Source organism: Schistocerca piceifrons, chromosome 4, assembly GCF_021461385.2.
Source record: "Schistocerca piceifrons isolate TAMUIC-IGC-003096 chromosome 4, iqSchPice1.1, whole genome shotgun sequence".
Lineage (NCBI taxonomy): Eukaryota > Metazoa > Arthropoda > Insecta > Orthoptera > Acrididae > Schistocerca > Schistocerca piceifrons.
This window is the reverse complement of record NC_060141.1, coordinates 357572566-357597368: the sequence shown is the minus strand read 5'-3', so window position 1 is coordinate 357597368 and position 24803 is coordinate 357572566. Positions and strand designations below refer to the sequence as shown.

Sequence of the window (24803 nt, the reverse complement as noted above, 5' to 3'; positions counted from 1 at the left end):
TCTGTCCGTGTGTATGTTTCTTGCTGCAGACAAACCCAGGTCCTGACTCAAGGTACGCGACGTGGCTCTACGATCCTGCAGGCTCGAGCGAACAATGTATCTCTCCTCTCATGCACGAGTGGCGCAGGGCTAATAAAATCCTGCTTGACACTGAGTATGGCCCAACTGAACTCATCGATTCCTTATTAACAAGACAGCTGTGAACTCCAGATCAAGACCAGCAATGCCATCACAGTACCATAAACGGCAATCTCGATAGATCGGAATTCTGTCGTCACTTTCCGACACTTGCAAGTAGACATTTCGCATAACACGATTTTTTTACAAACAGGCAACATGAAAGTGCGATCTAAGAACCGGATACCTGTTGTGTAATCTTTCCTTACAAAGAAGAATAGCATTCGTCCCATTTTGTTGTGTTGCGCTTAAATGCTAATCATTCGTGTATCCAAACATATAGTATACATCAGTTTAACATTAGCTACACGCAACCTACATTGTGTTGGAACTTTCATCACTAGCAGTGAACTTGATTAAAACTGAATTTTCACATCGTGGAGGCTGTCACTAATTATTATGATTACAATCGCTGATACTGACGCTTAGAAATATTATCACACAGCAAAACAATGTATTTGGCATAGCAGGGTAAAAGTTAGGATACCTTCCCTGGTAATGCAAGAATGGAAGAGTGATGAGTGACCACGTGTCCCGAGGCATTGAACCATCTGCTTACAGTGCAGCAAAACGACCTAAACTGGACAGAGATCTGTCATTGTGATGACCACGCACTTTGAAGTAAGAAGACTTATTCAGACTCCAAGAACACTCATTCAAGAAGCAGACAAAGTGGAAGAAGCTAACCAGTGCCTCTGAAGAGTGCAGAAACTGACTAAACAACAACAATAGAACGAGTGAAGTCATCAACAGCCAGTGGCGATGTCTGCCTGCTATGACTTGCTGCCTTTTCCGTGGTTGGGGTGCTGCTGTGGAGGGATGCTGGCCAGCTCACTCTCATAAATATTTCCCCAAACCAGAAACTCATTCTCAGATGTTCTCAAAGAGCTCAGCCTACCAACGTCCAGCAAGGAGGAGAAGACTGTGACAGCCTACTGACATCTGACAGTCTGCAAGCTTCTTGTGCTGACTCTGATGTGGTGTACTTACGGGAAGATCCCCTCTGTGCCGCAACCTGAATGGCCAGAAATTTTGCTCAGTGGAAGTGGAGTCGAAATAAGAGAACACATCTTGGATTATCTGTGGGTACTCGACCACTTCTGAGAAAGTGACGGTCAATGTTTTCAAGGGACTTTATGTGTCTTTTACCGCATGGTAGTTAGAGACAAAATGGTGGCCAGAGTTGCAGTTTTTCATTTTTACACCTCATGTTCGAAAATGGAGTTCTTTTTTCTTATCATTTATCAACCTATGTCCGTGGAATGTTACTATACGAATGTTTCTTATGAACTTAGAAAACAGAAGGACGTTATATTTCTTTGTACTGTTTATAACTGGATTTCAAAATAAATGACGTACAGTCTTAGACATAAAAACTGACCGCCGGCCAGCCGCCACAGAGACTAAGTCCGAGTCGTTCACTTAAGGTGGCCAATAAAACTGACCGCCACCGACAACTCTAAGTCCGGCCATCTGCACAATCAGGCAACACTGTAAGATGCGGAAGTGTTAGGAGCAAGTGTTGTCTACTTCCGAGATGTTAACCAGCTGTGTGAGCCCGTGGTCTAGTGGCAATCGTCGTGCATTCAAAGCTCATAGTTCCCTGTTCGCGACCAACTGTTTCTTTTATTTATTTAAAATCACATTTCGGTCTAAAGTTATGAGTCTGACTGAACATCGAAGATAATTCGCTTAACATTCTACCCGCCAGCAATAACAAGTATTCCAGAAACAATTCCGCACGACAGCTCGTGGCTGCCGCGGGATCATAACAGCTTACGCTCGAGTGTTCCCTCGCGCTACAGCGGCTACCGGCCACCGGCCAGACACCACCCGCCGCCTGAAACCCGGCGCCGTCCAGGTGAACGCGTCGCGACGCTGTCAGTGTGTGCCTCAACTGTCATTTTCGAATTTGAAGTTCTAGTTATCATCTGGCAGTTAAGCAATGGATTTTGCAAACTTGAAAATCATGAACTACAGTTAAGCATTGTAAAATTGAGTCGTAAGTGGAAAAAGGTGCAACATCTGCAACACAACGTTTACTTTTGATATAACAGAGGGGTGAATGCAGAGGAGGCAGCTAGAAAGCTGTGTGGAGCGAGTGCTTTTGTGAAAAATACGCCAGAAAAAGATATTCTTGTTTCAACAAACATCGTTCTGGCATGAATGATTTTCCGTATTAAGGAAGTCTCGACTACTGATATATGTGATAGATTACCATTTTACCATCATGCGACATTTGCATTCAACAGGCAAAGTTCAGAAGTCTGGTGTAGGAGTGCTGCATGCTCTAATTCGAAACAACAAAAATCAACGGAATGACTATTATTGACCGTCATCAGGTCGCTCATTGAGCATTCCTATGCGGTACTGTTACTGGTGACGTGTTATGATTCCTTTATCGTTAACTCCCTAAGCAGAAATGAAAGGCTGAGCCCCACCAAAAGACGTAAACTCGAGCAAAGAGTAGTGTGAACATAATATTTTAAATCTGATAGATCAAAAAGTGTGTTTTGGGCTACGAATTCTGCCCCAAGGGGTGTGTGCAACACAGCTGGAAAATGTTGCCAAGAACTGAGACACCGTTCGGTCGCAGTGTAAGAGACATCACCTGTGCTACTGCATGATAACGCACTCTGTTGATTTCAGAAACAAAGCTATCCATGAGATTGATAGGAAAGTCGTCTCTCAGGCACGTGTATTGATAGAGAAGTCCTCTCTCGAGCACTTGTCCTTCTCGTCATGTATTCGTAAAATTTTACCTTTCCCGCTCTTGATCGATCAACCGTCAAGGCAATTCATTTCTAGTCGAAAATATCCGTAAAACTACATTGGTTGAAAGACATTGTTAGCACCAGTAGGTTTCTACCGGCGCAGAATTTGCAAACAACTTCAGCATTGTCAGATAGTTTTAGATATCTTGAAAGAAAATTCTGCTGCTGATTAATTTCTCCCTGATGATTACTGTTGCATTTAGTAAACTAATGGAAAATGCAATTAAAATATTCACTGTACTAATACAAATTAAATTCAGCTTACTACAGAAACATCACGACGGCAGTTTATCTTAATAAAACATTCGCAAGTATTATGAAAATGTAGCAGTTAATAGATAAAATTATGTATTCACTACAACAAAAAATATGTCGGCAGAAAACAAAAGTGGCATTATGAATTTGGCTTTACCGTAAGGTTTTCGCTCTGACACTAAGGGTTACTGAAAGTAGCAAGACGAATTTTGCTCGAGCTTCGTTTTACGATTCTCTTACTGAGTATGTATCTGCCAGCTTGTAGCTCCGCTACAAAAGGATTAATAATCTGGCTTTCAGCGAGTCTCGAAAGGCGAACGAAAGCAGCTTTCACCTGGTAGCCAAGCATGTTACCTAGGAACTGGCTTTTCCTAAAGTGGGAAGGCATCCTTTTGTGGTTGAATTGTTGGCAAATGTCAGTCGGACGTGTGCCGTTAGTGTAAGCGTTTCGGTGTCTTGAATTTGTACCAATGATTTTTCTACAGGTTTTTTCTGTCCCAAATAGAGAGTTGAAGTCTCCCATTAGTATTTTCACGTCATCATGGTGAATTTTGCTCATGGTATTTTCGATTGTGTTCCAGAATTTTTCGACATTTTCGGTGTTTTTCTTATTTTCGATGTTGGTGGGGGCATGTGCATTGATGAGTGTATATTTTTTACTGGGGCTCTGAATGAGCATAGTTATAAGTCGATTGTTGATGGTCCGACCGTGGTGACCGAGCGGTTCTAGGCTCTGCAGTCCGGGACCGCGCGACTGCTACGGTCGTAGGTTCGAATCCTGCCTCGGGCATGGATGTGTGTGACGTCCTTAGGTTAGTTAGGTTCAAGTAGTTCTAAGTTCTAGGGGACTCATGACCTCCGCTGTTAAGTCCAATAGTGCTCAGAGCCATTTGAACCTTTTGATTGTTGATGGGAGTGATTTCTTTGACAGAGTTGACTGTAGATCTGTGTTCGAGAAATGCAATGCCGAAGATTGGTACGCCTTTCGCTACCTTTTGTTGTATTTTACTCTTGAAGATGTAATGGTTTCCGTAATGCAAGGCTTCATAGTCAATTAGTCGTGGTTCTTGAAGAGCAAGGATGAGAACTTTTTGTCGGTCGATTTCTTTTGTGAGATTATTTAGTTTTCGAGTTTGGATCAATATATCGATGTTTAGTTTTCAAATGCATGTTCTCCGCTTGTAGGGAAATTTACCAGAGATCTTCCGTATTCTATGCCGTGCTAACCTGGACTCCCCAAAATCCGAAAATCCAACTGCCGCCTGTCGACAGCCGGGTTGTGTACCACGTGGGTAAAGTTGACTTTGCTTGCATAGTTCATGTTTGCTTGTGTTTCATTGGTTTGGCTTGGGTGATACCAGGACCGGACAGGACCAGAGGGTGTTGAACCCTCTGGAAGCAAATATTTTCAGCCAAGCTCATTGAGCTAACAGATGGTGATCAGAGTAGCGGTGATTTTCACTCTGACGTATCTTTATTTTGGGTTCAACGGATTGAGAAGCCCAAGTATTTGATTTACTCGGTACCACCCATATAGGGGAGGGTTTCCCCTATCCGCCACACGGGATTATTATTATTATTATTATTGTCATTATGTCATCGCAAATCCGATATGGTGTATCTTCCCACCACTGAAATAGATATTGTTCGATTCAGTATTTCCATCACATAAATCTGGGTTATAATTACGTTACATTGCTGCTAGTAGACATATTTCTCACTTTTTCTTAGACAGTTGCTGCCTGTTACTCCATCATAGGTATTTATGTGCGCAGGATTGTTGCAATACGGACGTTCAAATTATCCGATTTTTGTAATTTCATTTCGATACCAGATCGTTCTAATCGGATTCAGCCGGTCAGTCTTAATGGTGATATCCGACTACGACTCTCATCATATGATTGACTGGGTAAACCACATTCTTCATCGGACTGTTGAATCTAGATCTCTTATCTATGACAGGGCCTGAATTCTTAAACACTGTGGAAAATAATAATCCAACGTGCTTATTACAAATACGTTATTTAAATATAAATAAATTAACTATCGAGATAACAGTTTATTTACAGGGACAGAGCCCCATCCATCATAGCAGAGCAGTGCGAGATTGCTTTCAGGGCCAAAAGAGGATAAAGCTGTTGCCGTTTGTTCCACGATCACCGAACATCAACCAGGTAGAGAATATGTGGGCAGAGGTAACAACGTCATTGCTATGTGGACCTACAAATGCAAGCGACCTTTGGACGAATGTAGAAAACGTATGGTGGGAAGTAAACCATCACGCTACACTGTCGACGACTTAACGAAATCAATTCCCCTACGCCTTCGAGAAATCTTATGTAATGATCGTGAGTGGGTTGGTTACTAAAAATGTATTCGTCCACAAAACCCACGTGGACAATTGTCTGATAATCGGTCAAGCTTTGCTTTGTCGCAGCTCTTTAGCATACAAGTCTATTTATTTTCAGTCTCCTCCTTACAATTCTTGCAATGCAAGGTAATTGAAAAATCTCATCTACTCGACGCTAACTGAGGAATTGACTGGTGCATGTGTTGTTCAGTACACAGTAGTTGTCATCCACATTGCAGTCAATGACTGTGTGTGTGTGTGTTTTCGCGTTCACGCACAGTCTGAATCAATGCAGTTAACATTAGAGAGACAACCAACAATGAATAGTGCATCAAATAGGACTGTAAAGTATTTTAATGCGATGGAAAGTTACAAACTGAATTTTTACCCAACCCACGTCCTGCATATTACGTCAAGTAAGATGTATTAACTCCATAGTATCATTAGCACAGACAGTGCGCTCTTGCTGTTGAGGCTCGCGACAAGTGCAGCGATTAGCAGTGCCCAATGCCGCCGCGATTTGTTTATGTTAGCTGAGCGTGGACACTGCAGCAGACGCTTCGCCATAAACAGAAAGAAATCGCTTTGGCTCTGACTGCAGTGAGCGGATATCACTGCCAGCGTGTTCTTATAGCAACCAACGTGAGACTCTACTCACAGGTGCGATGGAGCAATTGCAACGGCTATCATGTCATTAGTCATCAGAATATTAACCAGTGATGAAATGTCCACTCTATTTGAATCCCAAGAAAATAGGAAACTTCTCACAGAGGAATGTGAGGTGATATCAAAATTTATCCAACACACAAAAATTAACTGCAGTGCTTTAATGTATGCAGCAGTAGCACACAAGGAAATATTATGTCTTGGAAGCGTATATTTAATTTCCTCTTCTCATATTAACGCCCTTGTTTTAGTATGAAGTGAGAAAATAAACACGAATAACTAAAGTCCCTGAGAAGCATATAAGTCATTTCCTCTTCTCATTTCATAACTTTTGTTTTAGTATGAAGTAAAAAAATAAACAGTTTAGGGTTCTGAAGCATAATATGACACCAGATTCTTATCGTAGGCGCTATCGGAAACACAAAAAGCAGGGAGCTGTCCATTCTTCTGTCCAACAGTCTGTTTCCTTTCATGCATTGCTCCCGCTAGGAAATTCTTAATTAAGGACTTGTGGGCATCGAGTTCTTCAGCAGAACAAGCCTTATGTTATTGTGCTAATTACGATATGGAAAAAATGCAACAAAGACGAGTTCCACTAGAGCAGTGAGGATATTTGTACATGTCTGTATTCAGCAATGACTGCCAGCTGCCACAGCACTTCACAGAATCCTTGCGGCAGGCAACACAACTGTGCGTGCACTTCAGACTTCATTCAGTAAGACGTCAGGAGATGGAAACGTCAAATTAAAGTCGCTTTCCGAGTCGTATTCAATCCATAATGAGGTATTATTAAGGTAGTTGAGCGTTCTAGCAATTACACTTTTATAATTCCCATATGAGTATTCCGATAGCCAAAAGAACCCGTTAGTGTGAAACCATCTGGAACTGCCTTAATATCACACTGCAAGAACTTGAGACAATACGTGGACTCTTCTCTTCGCTGGGTGACCTATTACTGTTATTTAGGATTCTCCCCGTCCTAGGCATAATGCAAATGGAACTTCAGAGGCGCTTTCCGCTATTCTTGACAAACATCAGCAATTTGTAATCACTGCATGTTACAACTGCGTGATGATAATGATTCAGGTTGTCAGTAGTTGTAGTGGTGTTATGCTGTCAAACTGCTTTCTGTAACGTTAATGGTAACGCACATAATTTAGCGCTGACTACCTACTTAAGTAAAGATAGTGATGTGACGTCGTCGCTTGTCTTTATTTGGCCTCAGCTTGAGTAATCCGATTTAACGAACGTAGTACTCCATTCGCGGACTGCTAATGATACAGTATGACTACAGAGATCATCGAGCGGGTATTATATTAATTCTGCAATGAACTGCTTAACAAATATTACCCTCGGCTATGCAGCTGGAATGACTCATTGCACAGGTACTCTATGTTGCACTTGGTTAAGTGATCAGTTTGCTGAAATCCTGCTTCTACTGTTCGTAAATACTTGTATACTTCAAAAATGGTTCAAATGGCTTTGAGCACTATGAGACTTAACTTCTGAAGTCATCAGTCCGCTAGAACTTACAACTACTCAAACCTAACTAACCTAAGGACATCAGACACATCCGTGCCCGAGACAGGATTCGCACCTGCGACCGTAGCGGTCGCGTGGTTCCAGACTGTAGCGCCTAGAACCGCTCGACCACCCCGGCCGGCATACTTGTATACTGACCATTCGTTATTCGACTAAATATGAACTACAATCTGATTCGCATATATATGACATGGGTCAGCGCCGGCACAAGGCAATGACTAAGGGTTGGATGCCATTGAAGTCCCGTTACATTGATGGCAAGACAAATGTTCGCAAATCACCTCTATTGCCTCAAAAAACAATCGCATGTTAAATATCGAAGGCCCGACGTCCACACTGTCACAGCGCGTTGAGACACAGCAACGACGGCAGATGAAAATTTGTGAGCGACTGGGCTTCGAACCTAGACCTCCTGCTTACTTGAATAACGTGCTGATCACTGCACTATTGTTATTAATTTTTTTTTTAGTTTGAGAAGACTTTCAGCACCAGGTAGGCAGAGGCAAAGATGGCAGGGGTCGAAGATCCGAGGCCTGGCCACAATGCCTCCCCCTACCTGTCACTGAGCAGCTGCATTATTCCCATGTATTCCTTTAAATTGTAGAACAAAATTGAAGTAGTAATTAAGGTAAAATAAATTAAAGATTGCCGCCTCCAATGGCGTGCGTTCCTTGTAGAACATAACTTATAACAGTGAAAAGGGTGACGGAAAAATACAGAACAAACATTCATTCAGGAATATATTCACAATTTAAGTTATTATGCACTGAATGCATATGAAGTCTGTAAGGGAGCCATATATTTTTCAACAAATGAAAGAAATTACGGAGCCGGAGGGGTTTTGACAAATTAGAACAGTTTTGATTTTAGAACCAACGTAAAAGAATATTCCAGGAATAAAAAAAGTGAAAGAATAGTATTTTGCTTCTAATCAATAAAACTGTCCACCTCTTTGTAGTCCACATAAAGCAACAGATAAAAAATTTTAAACCATTCCTTATATTTGTTATTCTTCTTCAGCTTAAAACGTTCTCCAGCAATATAGAACATGTGCTCTTCTAAGTTCTAAGGTTTGTTTGTTACGACGTAAAACACACAACTGTCCCAGAAGCCACGAATAACTGTTATTCTTTGCGGACGGGTAACATTTCCAGAAAGGTTGTAAAGCTTCAGTTATCGGTATATGACTATCTACGGTTCTGTTGATAGTGCTAATTTCTTCCTAGTCCAGTTCCAAATTCTGATTCTATTTTCACATAAGAAGGTGTGCGCTACAGTTTCTACAAGCCGACATTTGTCGCAGTATGGAGATGGTCTCAATTTGATTTTCCATAATCGTTCCGCTGTAGGTATGGTTTCGTTTACAACGTCGCACCATACGGCACTGACTCTAGTTGGTATAATTTTATTGTTTATATTTCTCCAGATGTTCCTCCAGTTTTTTGTGGGTTAATTTACCGGAATTGGTTTGTGAAGTCGATGTCTGGTAATATAATCATAAACGGTTCTAGTTTTGGTTTGTGCTGGTGGAAGTCTTATACAGCTCCAATCGCCATAGTACTTTGGGACGTAATCTATGCTGGCGTGCTCCATTAACAGGAGCGTTCCTATCCCCAGGATCTGACGAGAGGAACAGAAGTTTCCCGATGCCTGTCTTAGTGGCATGTATTAGTTTAAAAGCACGTCTTTAATTCCAAGTCCTCCGTTTTGCCTCTGCAAAGTCGCCGTGTGGAAGGATACTTTGAAGATCTTTTGTTCCACACATACCAAGAGGCTACAGCTAATAATGGTTCAAATGGCTCTGAGCACTATGGGACTTAACTTCTGACGTCATCAGTCCCCTAGAACTTATAACTACTTAAACCTAACTAACCTAAGCACATCACACACATCCATGACCGATGCAGGATTCGAACTTGCGGTCGTAGCGGTCACGCGGTTCCTGACTGTAGCACCTAGAACCGCTCGGTCACCACGGTCGGACCATCAACAATCGACTTACGACTATGCTCATTCAGAGCCCCAGTAAAAAAAAAAAAAAAAAAAAAAAAAAACCTCATCAATGCACATGCCCCCACCAACATCGAAAATAAGAAAAACACCGAAAGTGTCGAAAAATTCTGGAACACAATCGAAAATACCATGAGCAAAATTCACTATGATGACGAGAAAATACTAATGGGAGACTTCAACTCTCTATTTGGGACAGAAAAAACCTGTAGAAAAATCATTGGTACAAATTCAAGACACCGAAACGCTTACACTAACGGCACACCTCCGACTGACATTTGCCAACAATTCAACCACAAAAGGATGTCTTCCCACTTTAGGAAAAGCCAGTTCCCAGGTAACATGCTTGGCTACCAGGTGAAAGCTGCTTTCGTTCGCCTTTCGAGACTCGCTGTCGGCCAGATTATTAATTCTTTTGTAGCGGAACTACAAGCAGGCAGATACATACTGAGTAAGGGAATCGTAAAACGACGCTCGAGCAAAATTCGTCTGGCTACTTTCAGTAACCCTTAGTGTCAGAGCGAAAACCTTACGGTATTACCAAATTCATAATGCCACTTTTATTTTCTGCCGACATAATTTTTGTTGTTGTGAACACATAATTTTATCTATTAAGTGCTACATTTTCATAATACTTGCGAATGATACAGGAAATGAAGTAAATAGAGACCTTTTCGAAGTCAAAAGTCGGTAATATACTACTAATTCGCGTTTAAATAGCCTCAATCGTCTTACAGACACTTAATGCTTTATTAAGATAAACTGCCGTCTTGATGTTTCTGTAGTAAGCTGAATTTAATTTGTATTAGTACAGTGAATATTTTAATTACATTTTCCATTAGTTTACTAAATGCAACAGTAATCATCAGGGAGAAATTAATCAGCAGCAGAATTTTCTTCCACGATAGCTAAAACTATCTGACAATGCTAAAGTTGTTTGCAAATTCTGTGCCGGTAGAAACCTACTGGTGCTAACAATGTCTTTCAACCAATGTAGTTTTAAGAGCATTTTCGACTAGAAATGAATTGCCTTGACGGTTGATCAATCAAGAGCGGGAAAGGTAAAATTTTACGAATACATGACGAGAAGGACAAGTGCTCGAGAGAGGACTTCTCTATCAATACACGTGCCTGGGAGACCACTTTCCTATCAATCTCCTGTATAGTTTTGTTTCTGAAATCAACAGTGTGCGTTATCATGCAGTAGCACAGGTGATGTTTCTTACACTGCGACCGAACGGTGTCTCAGTTGTTGGCAACAAATTCCAGCTGTGTTGCACACACCCCTTGGGGCAGAATTCGTAGCCCAAAACACACTTTTTGATCTATCAGATTTAAAATATTATGTTCACACTACTCTTTGCTCGAGTTTACGTCTTTTGGTGGGGCTCAGCCTTTCATTTCTGCTTAGGGAGTTAACGATAAAGGAATCATAACACGTCACCAGTAACAGTACCGCATAGGAATGCTCAATGAGCGACCAGATGACGGTCAATAATAGTCACTCCGTTGATTTTTGTTGTTTCGAATTAGATCATGCAGTACTCCTACACCAGACTTCTGAACTTTGCCTGTTGAATGCAAATGTCGCATGATGGTAAAATGGTAATCTATCACATATATCGGTAGTCGAGACTTCCTTAATACGGAAAATCATTCATGCCAGAACGATGTTTGTTGAAACAAGAATATCTTTTTCTGGCGTATTTTTCCCAAAAGCACTCGCTCCACGCAGCTTTCTAGCTGCCTCCTCTGCATTCACCCCTCTGTTATATCAAAAGTAAACGTTGTGTTGCAGATGTTGCACCTTTTTCCACTTACGACTCAATTTTACAATGCTTAACTGTAGTTCATGATTTTCAAGTTTGCAAAATCCATTGCTTAACTGCCAGATGATAACTAGAACTTCAAATTCGAAAATGACAGTTGAGGCACACACTGACAGCGTCGCGACGCGTTCACCTGGGCGGCGCCGGGTTTCAGGCGGCGGGTGGTGTCTGGCCGGTGGCCGGTAGCCGCTGTAGCGCGAGGGAACACTCGAGCGTAAGCTGTTGTGATCCCGCGGCAGCCACGAGCTGTCGTGCGGAATTGTTTCTGGAATACTTGTTATTGCTGGCGGGTAGAATGTTAAGCGAATTGTCTTCGATGTTCAGTCAGACTCATAACTTTAGACCGAAATGTGATTTTAAATAAAAAAAAAAAAACAGTTGAACGCGAACAGGGGACTATGAGCTTTGAATGCACGACGATTATCACTAGACCACGGGCTCACACAACTGGTTACCATCTCGGAAGTAGACAACACTTCCTCCTAACACTTCCGCATCTTACAGTGTTGCCAGATTGTGCAGATGGCCGGACTTAGAGTTGTCAGTGGCGGTCAGTTTTATTGGCCACCTTAAGTGAACGACTTGGATTTAGTCTCTGTGGCAGCTGGTCGGCTGTCAGTTTTTATGTCTAAATTCTCATATTCTTATATTTAATTTTAATATGAATTGTCTTATTAATTATAATACTTCATTCTTATGTTTATTATTGAGGAAGTTTTAGTCCACTTACTTGGATGATACCGATCGTAGAAACGTTCGAAACATACCATTTCCGAATAAAACGGGCTTTGCTCAAAGGCAGGTTTCCCACTGCGACATTTCTTTGTATGAATCTCACTCGGGTAGGAAACGTCGTTACCATTGCTGAATATTTCACACGTTGGCAATAATTTCGCGGCAAACCAAGCGAAGCGGATCACTGTGCCAATAACTGGTGCTTGCAGTTGATTGCGAATCATAATGCACTACAGGAATTTCACCGTAAGTAATGTCAAATAATTTTCTCATTTATTTATTTATTTTTTAATTCATTCACCTGACGTACAATTAGCATATGAATAAGGACAACGTTATTTCAATATACAATGCAAAACTTTCGTGTAGTAATGGACTATGGACATGGGTAGATAAATGAAAAAGAAGTAAAATAAATAAACGAGTTTTGCACACGAGGCATTAAATTATCACGCCTCAGCGCTAGCCATTGTGTCAACACATCGCTTGGCACATTTACTCGCTAAAGGGCATGTACGTTTTGTCAGAAACGGTTGAGTATCTACGAATAAGGCGACACATATATTCGCTTATTTTGTCCCCTACTCCAATAACCGAAATTTTTGGGTAATCGGCTTATGGGACTTGCAGTGTCCCCCTCGTAGTGCCTTTTGTCGAGTGGGCCTGCTGCTAGCCTACAACAGGAGCCTGAAGACGTGCAGCCGCTCTTGTGCCACCACACTGTGCTACCTGCCTTCCTACAGCCAGACAAGAAATATTTTCTCAAGCAGCGACTGCAACACTGCACAATAAGAGTCTGGTATATTATGCTACAGAGATCATTAAAATTCTAAATGTTCAAATAAACTACGAAATGAAGAGTTACTGTAATGATCGTGAAATGACAGAAGAACAAGCGAAATTCTTACTAGAATAATTACTAGAAGAAAGACGTAATTACGGTCCCTGCTCGGAGTAGCATTACTGAGCATAAATTATACGGGCAGTCAAAAATCATATTATGAAAACCAGATTCTGGAGGCTGTAGGGAGTAGCAAGATTAGCACGAACGGAAAAGAAGTTTTAAGATGATATGTGACAAAGGACAAAACAGGACAATGGAGTGCACTCGTTGTAGATAACTCTGCGGGCATTAGATTAGAAAACGAGACACTAAAAGTAGCTGAGTACTACTATTTGGACAGCAAAAGTTGGTGGAGGCAAAGAGAAGACGATATAAAGTTCAGGCTGGCATTAGCTAAAAAGCTTTTCTTGAAAAGGTAACTATTGTAACATCTAATACAGTTTTGAAGGTTACGAAATTTTTTCTGAAAGTATTAGTTCAGAACGTAATCTTTAAGAGAAACCGATAGAGAGGAAAAAAAGAAGAAATAGATATTTCAAAAATGTGGTGCTACAGTAGAATACTTAAAGTTAGAAAGGTTCACTGGATAACAAATGAAAAAGTACTTAATCGAATCGGGTAGAAAATACGTTAATAGTGCAAACTGACAAAAACTAGAGACAGGCTGGTAGGACATATCTTGAAGGATCAAGCAATAGTTAATTCTGTAATGAAGGGAACTGTCGAGAGTTGTAGATAGTTTGGACAGGACTACAGTAAAAAGAGTCAAGTGGATGTCGTGGGCAGTAGAGAGAGATGAAAAGGTTTGTACGGGATTGACTAGAGAACACAAATGTATGAATCCCGTCGTCTAAGTGAAAACCACAACAGCAAAACAGCAAAGCAAAGCTCCAATCTGGTGGAGACCGCTGAGTCGGACTCTTCCAATCATGTCATGTGAATGCAGTTTGGAGGGACGTATGAAACGACCAGAGCACAAGGAATCAAGTTCAGCGTTGGTCATTTTGGAAGAGAAGTATTACACAAAAGCAGCGTAACTATGGCCAGCAGTGAACTCGTACTACGAGGAATGGTGTGAGAGTTCCAGCTGAAAGCCTTCATGCTGACGCCCCCTGCTGCAAGTTGCAATAGCACAACCAACATAGAGAAAAAGACAGAGAAAAAATATTTCTTTCCTTCTGGAAAATCAGTGATTACAGACGGAACAATGAGTACCTTCGGGGTCATGTTCAGTCAGGTCTGACTATAACACCTCGGAAAAGAGATGGTTCTGCAAATTCTAAAGGCATTAGCTTCATTTGTTTCTTAAGGATTGGAGCGGCATTTGTGAGGGTGCGTAACCTCTGCACTTACTGACACGACCTTACATCCAGGCTCCGTAACCGGTCAAAACAGGAGCAGTAAAATATCACTGTCTCTTATGAAGTTATGTCATTATCCAAGCGTGAAATATCAACCATTGATCACAAGTTTTTGGTACCAGCACATTTTTAATAACCTAATGATACTGAGTTTGGTTTATTCGTGGAAGCCGGTAGGAAAATTTCGCAAATTTAGACAACAAATGATTGAAAGGATATCATTAGACAAGCAAAGAAATGTCCCCTGGACTTAATACCAAATTCCCAGACTTATTACCGTCCAGGAACTTGGAGAATTTGATAAGAACAGATGGTTATGGCTTCAGCTGGCTAACTGTGAGATCGTTATGTTATCAAACGAAATCACCTTTTCTCCCGATATTTAAGCAGACTCTGAACCCAGAGGTACATTTTGACGGACTGATTTAAGAAAGAAGCCCGGCTATCCTATGACATACTTTTGTAACGTTCAGCATGCCCTTCTTTATACCAAACGCGGTACAGTAACAAAAGCGAAGAAAAAGTACATGGGGAATTTACTACTATAGATTCCACGTATGCGTCCCCTTTTTCTCTTTATAAGGACGTAACATTGTGAAACTGTGACAGAGCATCATCAGCTTTGCAAGAGGAAACAGAAATGGGTGCATACGTTTTTCTTACAGTCTTAACTGCAAGACTTCATATTTGGAAATATTTTTCATAAGGAGTCACAGAAAATAAAATTACAGTTATACGGGATGTATCAAAAGAATCCTCCTATTTGGCACGTTTGTATTTCTGAAACTAATAAACATATACAATGAATTTTGTTTTTTGATCAACGGGAAACTCAAAAAGCTTTTTCTGATACCATTACATAGGTCTTCAACATGCGCTCCTTGAGATGCACAGCATATGCCAACACGGTACTCTAATTGTTCCCACACTGCAGCGAGCATGTCTTGATTTACAACTTCCACAGCTGTTGTTATGAGATGTTTCAGTTCAATCATTGTTGTTGGTAACGGAGGTACATAAATTGTCTTTTGTAAATCCCCACAAGAAATAACTACATACAGTAAGGTCCCGTGGCCTTGGACCCAGTAACGTAAGGCTGAATCATTTGGAGTCTGATGATTCTTTTTGATACACCCTGTATATTCAAGAAGTGTTTTCTTTACTGTCTGGTTAATAACACCTGAAAATTATAATAATGAGGAAGATACAAGTGTATTACATTCAGTGTAATTAAGAATAAAGTCCAAAATCTTGCTTTGGATTGAAGGTTGCAAAATTTTCCCTTATTCAGTATGAGAGCACATAAAGCATCTTCTATTATCCAAATGCCGGGATGGTTTCTTTGAAAGGGCATGGCCGACTTCCTTCCCCATCCTTCGCGAATCCGATGAGACTGATGACCTCGCTGTTAGGTCTGTTCCCCAAACCAACCCAAACTATCATTCAACTATTTCAAAACTGTGTAAGCTGTTTCCTGATGAAAGACGTACGTTTATGTTTATTGTCTTTTGTAAATCCCCACATGAAATAACTACATACAGTCAGGTCACGTGGCCTTGGAGGCCAGTAACGTAAGGCTGAATCATTTGGAATCTGATGATTCTTTTTGATACACCCTGTATATTCAAGAAGTTTGCTGTGTACTACGCAGAATGACAAAACACGGTTCAACACATTTGCTTAACATGATACAAATAATAAAAAATTAACTTCTTACCGGAATACAGCATCTTTCGTTATACTTTAACCCATCAATTAGCTGCGGTCTTTTATCGTTTTTATATTCCATCTTTACCACATTCTACTTGGACTAGTGCCTATAGGAAGTTAACTGTGCACTATGTGTTTTATTTAATCTTAACTTTCCCTTTATGATCAGCAGCCTCTATTTCATGAATACTCCCTGACTTGCATGAAATTCCTTTTGTTGCTTATTCTTATTTTATTTTTCCTTATTTATTATTTTTTGAAAGAATAAACCGCCGTATGACTATGTTTCTGTGTATTTCGTGTGTACAATCTAGATTTCGGCTTTCACTCCATTATCGAGTACAATGATTTTAGACCATTCACATCATTTGCTGTGTACTACGCAGAATGACAAAACACGGTTCAACACAATTGCTTAACATGATACAAATAATAAAAAATTAACTTCTTACAGGAATACAGCATATTATTGTGTCAAAGATCATTGTATTCGATAATGGCGTGAGAGCTGAAACCTAGACTGTACACAAGAAGTATACAGTCAAATGGCAGGGCGGTGCATTCTTTCAAAAAATGCTTTATGATTGGGGCTTAGCGCCATCAAAATGATTTCTGTTAATTTGACTGTAGGCTAAGATGAACTATCTGCTTTCTGTGAGCTTAGAAACGGAGGTCTGAACCTTTGAATTGCACTGGGCAATAGCAAGGGTGGCGGGGCGGGTTGGGGGGGGGGGATGGGTAAATCGAAGAACAAGGAACTAAATTGCGGCAGAAGACCTGAGCCCTCTCTGTTCTTGGCTTCCGTGACTTGGTGCGCGTAGGTGGAACAGTGTTACGCGCCAAATCCGAGGGCGGGTGTTTACATTTTTTGCTACAAATTCGGGGTAGATCTTTCTAGAAAAATTGTCCGTTAAAACTGACGAGCTAGGGATCCATATGACGCGCTTTTTGACTCGAGCCGATTGCGCGGTTGTGTTGTGCCCGGAAGCTAGGCCCGTGATTGGCCGGAACGTAAGACGTGCACCCTCTCCTGAATGTAGAGGAGGAACGGTAGGCAGTTGAAGTCAGGACGAGCTGTAATCTGCACGTGTTGGAGATCCGATAGGCCGGTGGGGTCACCCCGTGCAGCTGTACTACGAGACAATGACAATCAGACGGAATACCATTGCTTACTGGCGTACTGCTAGTCAGGCCGTCATTGGAGACTGTTTGAATTCACAATTCCTAGCACCAAAATCTTTCAGAATTGCTGAAATTTTTGCCACGAAACTAAATTCTTTCCACTACCATGTTTTAGGTTGACCAGTATGCTCGTTCTCTTGCTTCAGTAACTGTAGCTCATATCCGTTTTTCTCTCGCTCAGTTCTTGTCCTGTGGAAATCGGTTAACGAAATATTAAGTTTATCAGCCCCGCGAGTCTCTGGGAATGAGTAACAGCTACATTTTCTTTTGTTCTTTTCCCTCAGCAACGCTTATCTATGCTGCAACATGTTGGATCACGCACAGATTTATAAAATCCTTTCCCTTGTTACCATAGAGGTAAGCCCTATACGGATCATTTTCTCTGTTACATTACTGCCAAGTTTTCATTTCGTAAGGACAACAGCATTTATGAACATTGCTTGTTACTCAGTTCAAACTTTGTTCAACCAAAAGTAATTTTTAATAAATCCAATGATTTGAATTCAGTCTTTTACTTCGAGCCTACCCAGGTCATTTTCCGATGCATCAGGCAATATATCTAGAAATATATGAGGCACGCCTAAACATTATGTTTGTCTCCACAAGGCCATTCTGTGCTGGCTGTTTCTGTTGCGTTGTGTTAAAAAATTGTGTTACCCGTTTTCAGGGCAAAAATTTTCTCCTACTTCATTTAACTACAATGTGGTCGTTGCACTTATGGCGTACGACCCCATCATCAGAGGATGTGTTAAAAGAATAATGGGAATCAATTATGAAGGGATTATTGTCACATTTTTGCCTATTTTCAGCCAGGAATACAGATTAAGGTCACTAGTTTGTCAGATCACTCCATGTTACCGAACACTAAAATCATAATAGGCACCTGTGATTAATAATAAAGTAAAAAGTTTTCTATATCTCACAAAATTTTGTGTATGTGATTGTGATTTGATTCTCTGTGCATTGAATGCCTCATAAGGTCACGACATCGTTATTCCGGTCGTTGTCGACCACAGCGTGAAAAGTGAGAAATAGTAATATTAATTTCTATTTCTCTCTGGAATTTCAATATTAAATTAAATGATGTACATCTGTTTAAGAGACAAAATATGAGAATGTATGTAAAGCTAAAATTGAAAATGTTTTACGGTTTTCCCACAGGTGTTTCCTCTCTATGTGGTGGAGATAGCACAGGACCACATCAGAGGGTTACTGGTCTCGCTTGGTCCGCTGATGGCCGGTGTAGGCGCCTTCCTGATGATGATTGTGGCGTCGTACGCACCATTCGACGGCGTGACGGAGTTCATGATGGCCGGCCCCATCGTGTTTGTGGCGTCGTTCTGGTGGATGCCGGAGAGTCCGTACTTCTTGGTTGCCAAACACCGCTCGCAGGAGGCAGCGCAGGCCCTGATGCGATTGCGTGGGAAAAGCTCGAATAACGATGTAATAGGCGAGTTGGAGGCCATCCAGAGGGCCTTGGAAGAGCGCACCAAGAACGAGATCAGCGCCGCGGACGCCTTCCTGGAACTGCGGAGGAACGCCGGCGCACGGAGGGCCTTCTTTGTAAGTTAACATAGCCGCTTTATGTCAACAATTATCATCTTTAGAGGCGTTAGTTCTCGGGTTGCACGAGTGTCTTCTCCTACTTCTCAGGCAGTCGTAATCATTTTATTTGTCCATGCAATATTGGTGGTCACGGCCGGTGTTTACTTCAGTTAAAACTTCCGGTCTGAGAGGGGGTGGTCCATACATAAGACTACGAGTATTCTCTGACTTTTCAAATCCGACTGCGGGAACCATGGAAGTAAAACGGCAATTTCATCACGGACTCGATGGGTCCCGCATTCATAGAGCTGCACACAGGTCACCATTATTCGTCGCTTCATGGCGATTGCTAGATTATCCCAGGCTGGCACATTCGTTCTCGAATAAAAATAATCGACTGTCATCCTGTAATAAAAATAATAGATTCTCATTCTGTTGACGCTAAATTGAAGTCCACACTTTATCTAACTTAACACCTTTCTCTTTCCGATTACAACCACGCTGAGGTGAGTTATATGCATATATACAGAAGGTGATATGTACACGAGATATAAACGGACACTGCACTCACGGAACTGTCATTGGTACTCAGACATTCAGTGAAATGGTTTCCAACGTGGTTATGGCCGCACAACTGGAATTAACAGACTTTGAACGTAGAATTGTAGTTGAAGTTATACACATAGGACACTCCATTTCGGGAATCGTTATGGAATTCTGAATTCAGAGAACCACAGTGTCAAGAGTGTGCTGAGAAGACCAGATGTCAGGCATTACCTCTCACCACTGACAAAGTGGTTGCCGACGGCCTTCACTTAACGATAGAGAGGAGCGGTGTTTATGTAGAGTTGTCAGTGCTAACATACGAGTAGCACTGCGCGAAACAACCGCAGAAATAGATGACGGAACGTATCCGTTTGGAGAGTGTGGCGCAATTTGACGTTAATGCGCAATGGCAGCAGACGATCGACGCGAGTGCCTTTACTAACAGAACGGCACCGCCTGCAGCGCCACTTCTTCGTTTGTGACCATGTCGTTTGGACCATAGATGACTGGAAGAGGTGAGGTAGAATTCGAGTGTGGCGCAGACCTTACGAAGCTATGGACAAGTGTAAACACAGCCCTGTCTTTACACTTGTCCGCAACTTCAAATGGTTCAAATGGCTCTGAGCACTATGGAACTTAACATCGGAGGTCATCAGTCCCCTACACCTAGAATTACTTAAACCTAACTAACCTAAGGACATCACACACAGCCATGCCCGAGGCAGGATTCAAACCGGCAACCGTAGCAGCAGCGTGGTTCCGAACTGAAGCGCCTAGAACCGCTCGGCCACAGCGGCCGGCTTGTCCGCAGTTGCACGGAAGATTACACACCTCTGCTGTCGGTAGTGGATGCCGTACATTTTTTTGCGGTTATTCATCATTCTTTTACCTTCTTGGTGGTTGTAAAGATAGTTTCAACGCAATATTTGGCTTACACTTTGCCGATGCGGTCTAAATTTTTGTTAATAATCGTTAGGAAAACTTTACGAGTTGGCGACAGTTGTTCCTCATAGATCCCGATTTTCTCTATTCTGCATCTGAGTGCTGGATCCACCTAATTGGAATATCCATTTTACTTGAAAGCCTACTGTAAGCCATTCATCTGATCGGCTCACAAATTTTATCGGCTCTGTTCACCAATGTGTTAATGGCATCTGTTTTTTGTCTTGGGTAATAGTTGGAAGCCTTTAGTGGCAATGGTTAGCTGCGTTTTTACCTCCGGAAACTTCTTCCGCAGTCGGAGACGTATCGTAGTTTATATATAAATCACGCCTCTCAGCCCTGAAGCATTAAATGGAGACCGAACACTGGTTAAAACGAAGGTCATCTTCTTATAATTGTAGTATGCTGCGTGTGCTCACCACAAATGCATGGACTACCCTAGCTGACCTTCCGTTAGATCTAAATTCTCAACTGATACGACACACTACTGACTTAGTGTCCATGCTCATTCACTTCTTTACTCGCGGTTTCTCGCCGATTCATGTAAGAGTTCGAGCTTCGTGTACACCTGCTCTGAAGGAACCATCGGCTGTCTTATCCTTAATTATATATATGTTGTGTCTGTTCTTTCAGACTTTTCTACTTGCCCCGTTGTTGTAAGTCAATGCCTACTGAGCAGGGCACTACGTCAATGGTGTGTGGTATAAGCTGAGAATTTGGGTATGACGGGAGGTGGGCTAGAGTGGTCCTTCAGGTTATGGTAACCATTGTGTCCAGATGGTGCAGTCGTCCGCGCATGTGCCTAGTAATCAGAAGATCTGGGTTTGAATATAAGTCTGACAATTTTTTTTTAATTTGCCCCAGTCATGTAAATCAATGCTGATGTCTTTAATTCCTTGGTGTCTTGATTCATATTGGCTGCAGGATCAAGCTGGTGTCTGCTCTTTTGGACATGTCCGAAAGAACAGACGTCACATGTAAATAGTTTAGGTGAAGACAGCCAATGATATCTTCAGTGTAGGTGCACACCAAGCTGTAACTCTAACAGGAATTGGTGAGATACAACATGTAATGCGACTAATGAGCAGGGGTGTTACATCATTAGTATGTATTATCAGATGAGAATTTGCGTCTGACAGGAGGCGTGCCAGAGTAGCCCGTCCGATTGTGGTGACCACTGTGTCCGTATGTCGTAGTGATCAGACCATCTGCCAAACAAGCGTGAGTTCCAGGTCTGAATCCCAGTCGGGCACAAATTTTCAACCTGCCCATTGAAATAAATCAATGCTCACTGGCAGCTAATGTCTTTAATTCCTTTGTGTCTTGAAAACTTCTATGTTCGTGCTGAATATCTGTCAGCTAAATTGGTCCTCTTGTCAATAAATTGAGACTGTTCTTTCCTTATGACAGCTGTCGATTACTTACGTGATCGTGCTGGTGTTCGGAGGCAGCGCCACCATGGGCGTGTACTCGACGCAGATCTTCCAGACCACCGGCAGCTCACTAGACGCCAGCGTGTCGGCCATCATCCTCTGCGCCGTCCAGGTCGCCTTCAACATCCTCGGAGTCCTCCTCGTGGATCGAGTGGGCAGGAGACCCCTCGTACTCTTCTCCTTCGGAGGCTGCGCTGTAACTGTGGCAGCACTGGGAACGTACTTCTACTTGATGAAATTCGGCAATAAAGGAACCGTCGACAGCCTCTTCTGGCTACCATTGACAGCGCTCATTCTATACTACGTAAGCAAACATTAATCTTCTCGTCTACTCATCTCGAATACTCTCGTATATATTTGTTTCCATAAATCAAGTATGAGTTATATAATAATATCTAAAAATTATATATTATGTAGCCTGTCGAGTGTAACTGCCACAAAGTCCTGAAGGAAACTTTAATTCGATATTCAAAATCTGAATAAATTTGACATGCACAGTATTACGAAGTATTCAAAAAACAGTGGAGAATAATTCTGACTAATGCAGTACGCAGTGTGTTTATTTTTCTTTTATTCATACGAACATACACTATCTGATGAAAAGTATCCGGCCCTCCTGTGGCGTCTAGAATTGACCACTAGATGTCAGGAGAGGCACACCCGCCAATATAAAGGGTGCCAGTATAAAAACAGGCAGAGAGTGTTGTGTTGGCTATAGAGAAGTAGTAGACAGCAGACTGGGGCGGTCAGAGTTCTGTAACATCGAACGTTGACTACCCATTGGATGTTACCTGAATGAATAAATCTATCAGAGACAAGTCCAGTGTTGACCCAGTCGATTATTGGTGATGTGATTGAAAATGGAAATGCGAAGGGACAAGTCACGGCGCTGTCGGCTATTGTGGAAGATGGTCCCAGAAAAATCTCCAGGAATTAGCGGAAGAAATCACTCGTGAGGGTTGGGACTTGAAAAGAACGGAGTGCTGGCCGCGGTGGTCCAGCGGTTCTAGGCGCTCAGTCCGGAACCGCGCGACTGCTACGGTCGCAGGTTCGAATCCTGCCTCGGGCATGGATGTGTGTGATGTCCTTAGGTTAGTTAGGTTTAAGTAGTTCTAAGTTCTAGGGGACTGATGACCACAGATGTTAAGTCCCATAGTGCTCAGAGCTATTTGAACCATTTGAAGAACGGAGTACAACGGTCGAGCGGCTCCCCACGACTAACTCATTTGGGTAGTCAGTGCTAAGCGGTATTTAAAGTGGCATAAAATGCAACGCCAATGGCCAGCGAACGACTGGAAACGAGCGATCTGGTGCTCTAAATCAGCAAATTCCCTGTGGCAGTCCGATAGAAGGGTTTGGTATTGGCATATGCCTGGAGAAGACTACCTGCCATCATGTATAGTGGCAGTAGTGAAGTATGGAGGAGGTGATGTTACGCCATTGGCGTTTTTCTAGTAATTGTGAAAAAACTAAATGGAGAAGGATATGAATACATTATACAACACTGTGTTCAGCGTACAGCAGAGGAACAGTTAGGAGACGATGATTGTATCAGAATAACAATGCACCCCCTGGTATAAAGCAGCATCTGTGAGGCAACGGTTTTTTTGCAGTAAAATTCCTAAAATGGACTCACCTGTCGAGAGTCCAGACGTTAACGCAATGAACATCTTTGGGATGAGTCGCCTTCTCTCTAGATCACAGTACCACACATCACTACCTTCTGTGGTGTCGTCTCTTGAGGAATAATGCACTGTCACTCATACACAGAGTTTCAGATACCTCACGGAACACACCACGTGTTAATGCCCACTAATCACTGTTCTTCAAAAAATTTAGAGTTGCCTCCATTCTTTACAAATATAGACTATTCCACCGAAATTGAGGCCAAAAAGTAAGAATATGGGCCCAGGAACTTTTGATAGCTCTTGGGTCAAAGATATTTATTTATATATAAATACGTATGAAATGTCTCTCTTTTGGGTTTTACCTACATAATTATACGCTTGAGCGCTTCTGTTTTTGTGATTTTCGTTCGTAATCTGCTTCTGCGGCCCCTCTCGTAACATTCCAACAGCCCTCTGTAAGTACAGATGAGTTCCATTTGCCCTGACACCTTATTTCCATTGCTGAAATGTCTTCATGGAAGGGCTCTCCGTACTCTTCACTCACAGTGTCCCACATGGCTGGAAAGAAGTCGAAATGTGAGACCAAAAACTGGATCCTGAGCGACATATTGCGACCTGCCCCTTGGTGGGCCTACGTCCTTATTAATTCATTAATATCTACACCCTAATTTTCAGCTATTTGATTTCCCAAGAAACTGTAGACATGATTGAGGACCTCGGAGACTACTTTCTTTTTCCTTAAACAGTTCTCGAATTTGCAGTCCAAGGAATAGTCTGTTTATCATCTTAGCATCACTGAAATGTGGGAATTTTCTTTTAAAATACTTGAAATCTTATCCTCGATTCAAAGCTATCTCTAAATTCTTCAAATGTTCTAGCTTTATGTGTGAAGATGGAAATAAAAGTGTACTGCATATTCCGTTTTCTGGCCTTCACCATTTTCGTTTCAGGCCAGGTACTTTGTACATGGTGTAATTTCCTATCGCTACTGTCCCATTCGCAAAGCAGACAGCAATATTTGGTGTATTCTAACTGCATTCGACTATGATAGCAATAACCTTTAGATCGACATATATCTGCCATTGATGTAGTTTATAATTTACATTACCACGACAAATTTTAAATTTTCACATCTCGTCTTTATATGTACAGTGTGACTTTACATGAACAAACGAGAGTGTGTTTCCGTTGTGAGGCAAAACAGATTTTAAGCTAAATTTAGATGAGTCAGTGGAAAGTCTCCAGTCGTCGGAACTATGCTCCATTCTCAAAGA

General features: G+C 41.8%; 1 protein-coding gene across 1 annotated transcript in view; it reads left to right on the top strand.

The window, feature by feature from the left end:
- LOC124795833 (facilitated trehalose transporter Tret1-like) overlaps positions 1-24803 on the top strand; it is a 66078-nt gene that overhangs the window by 28697 nt on the left and 12578 nt on the right. The window contains exons 3-4 of the mRNA XM_047259916.1: positions 18597-18998; positions 21879-22205. Of these exons, the coding sequence (XP_047115872.1) occupies positions 18597-18998; positions 21879-22205 (729 nt within the window). The remainder of the gene's footprint in view (positions 1-18596; positions 18999-21878; positions 22206-24803) is intronic.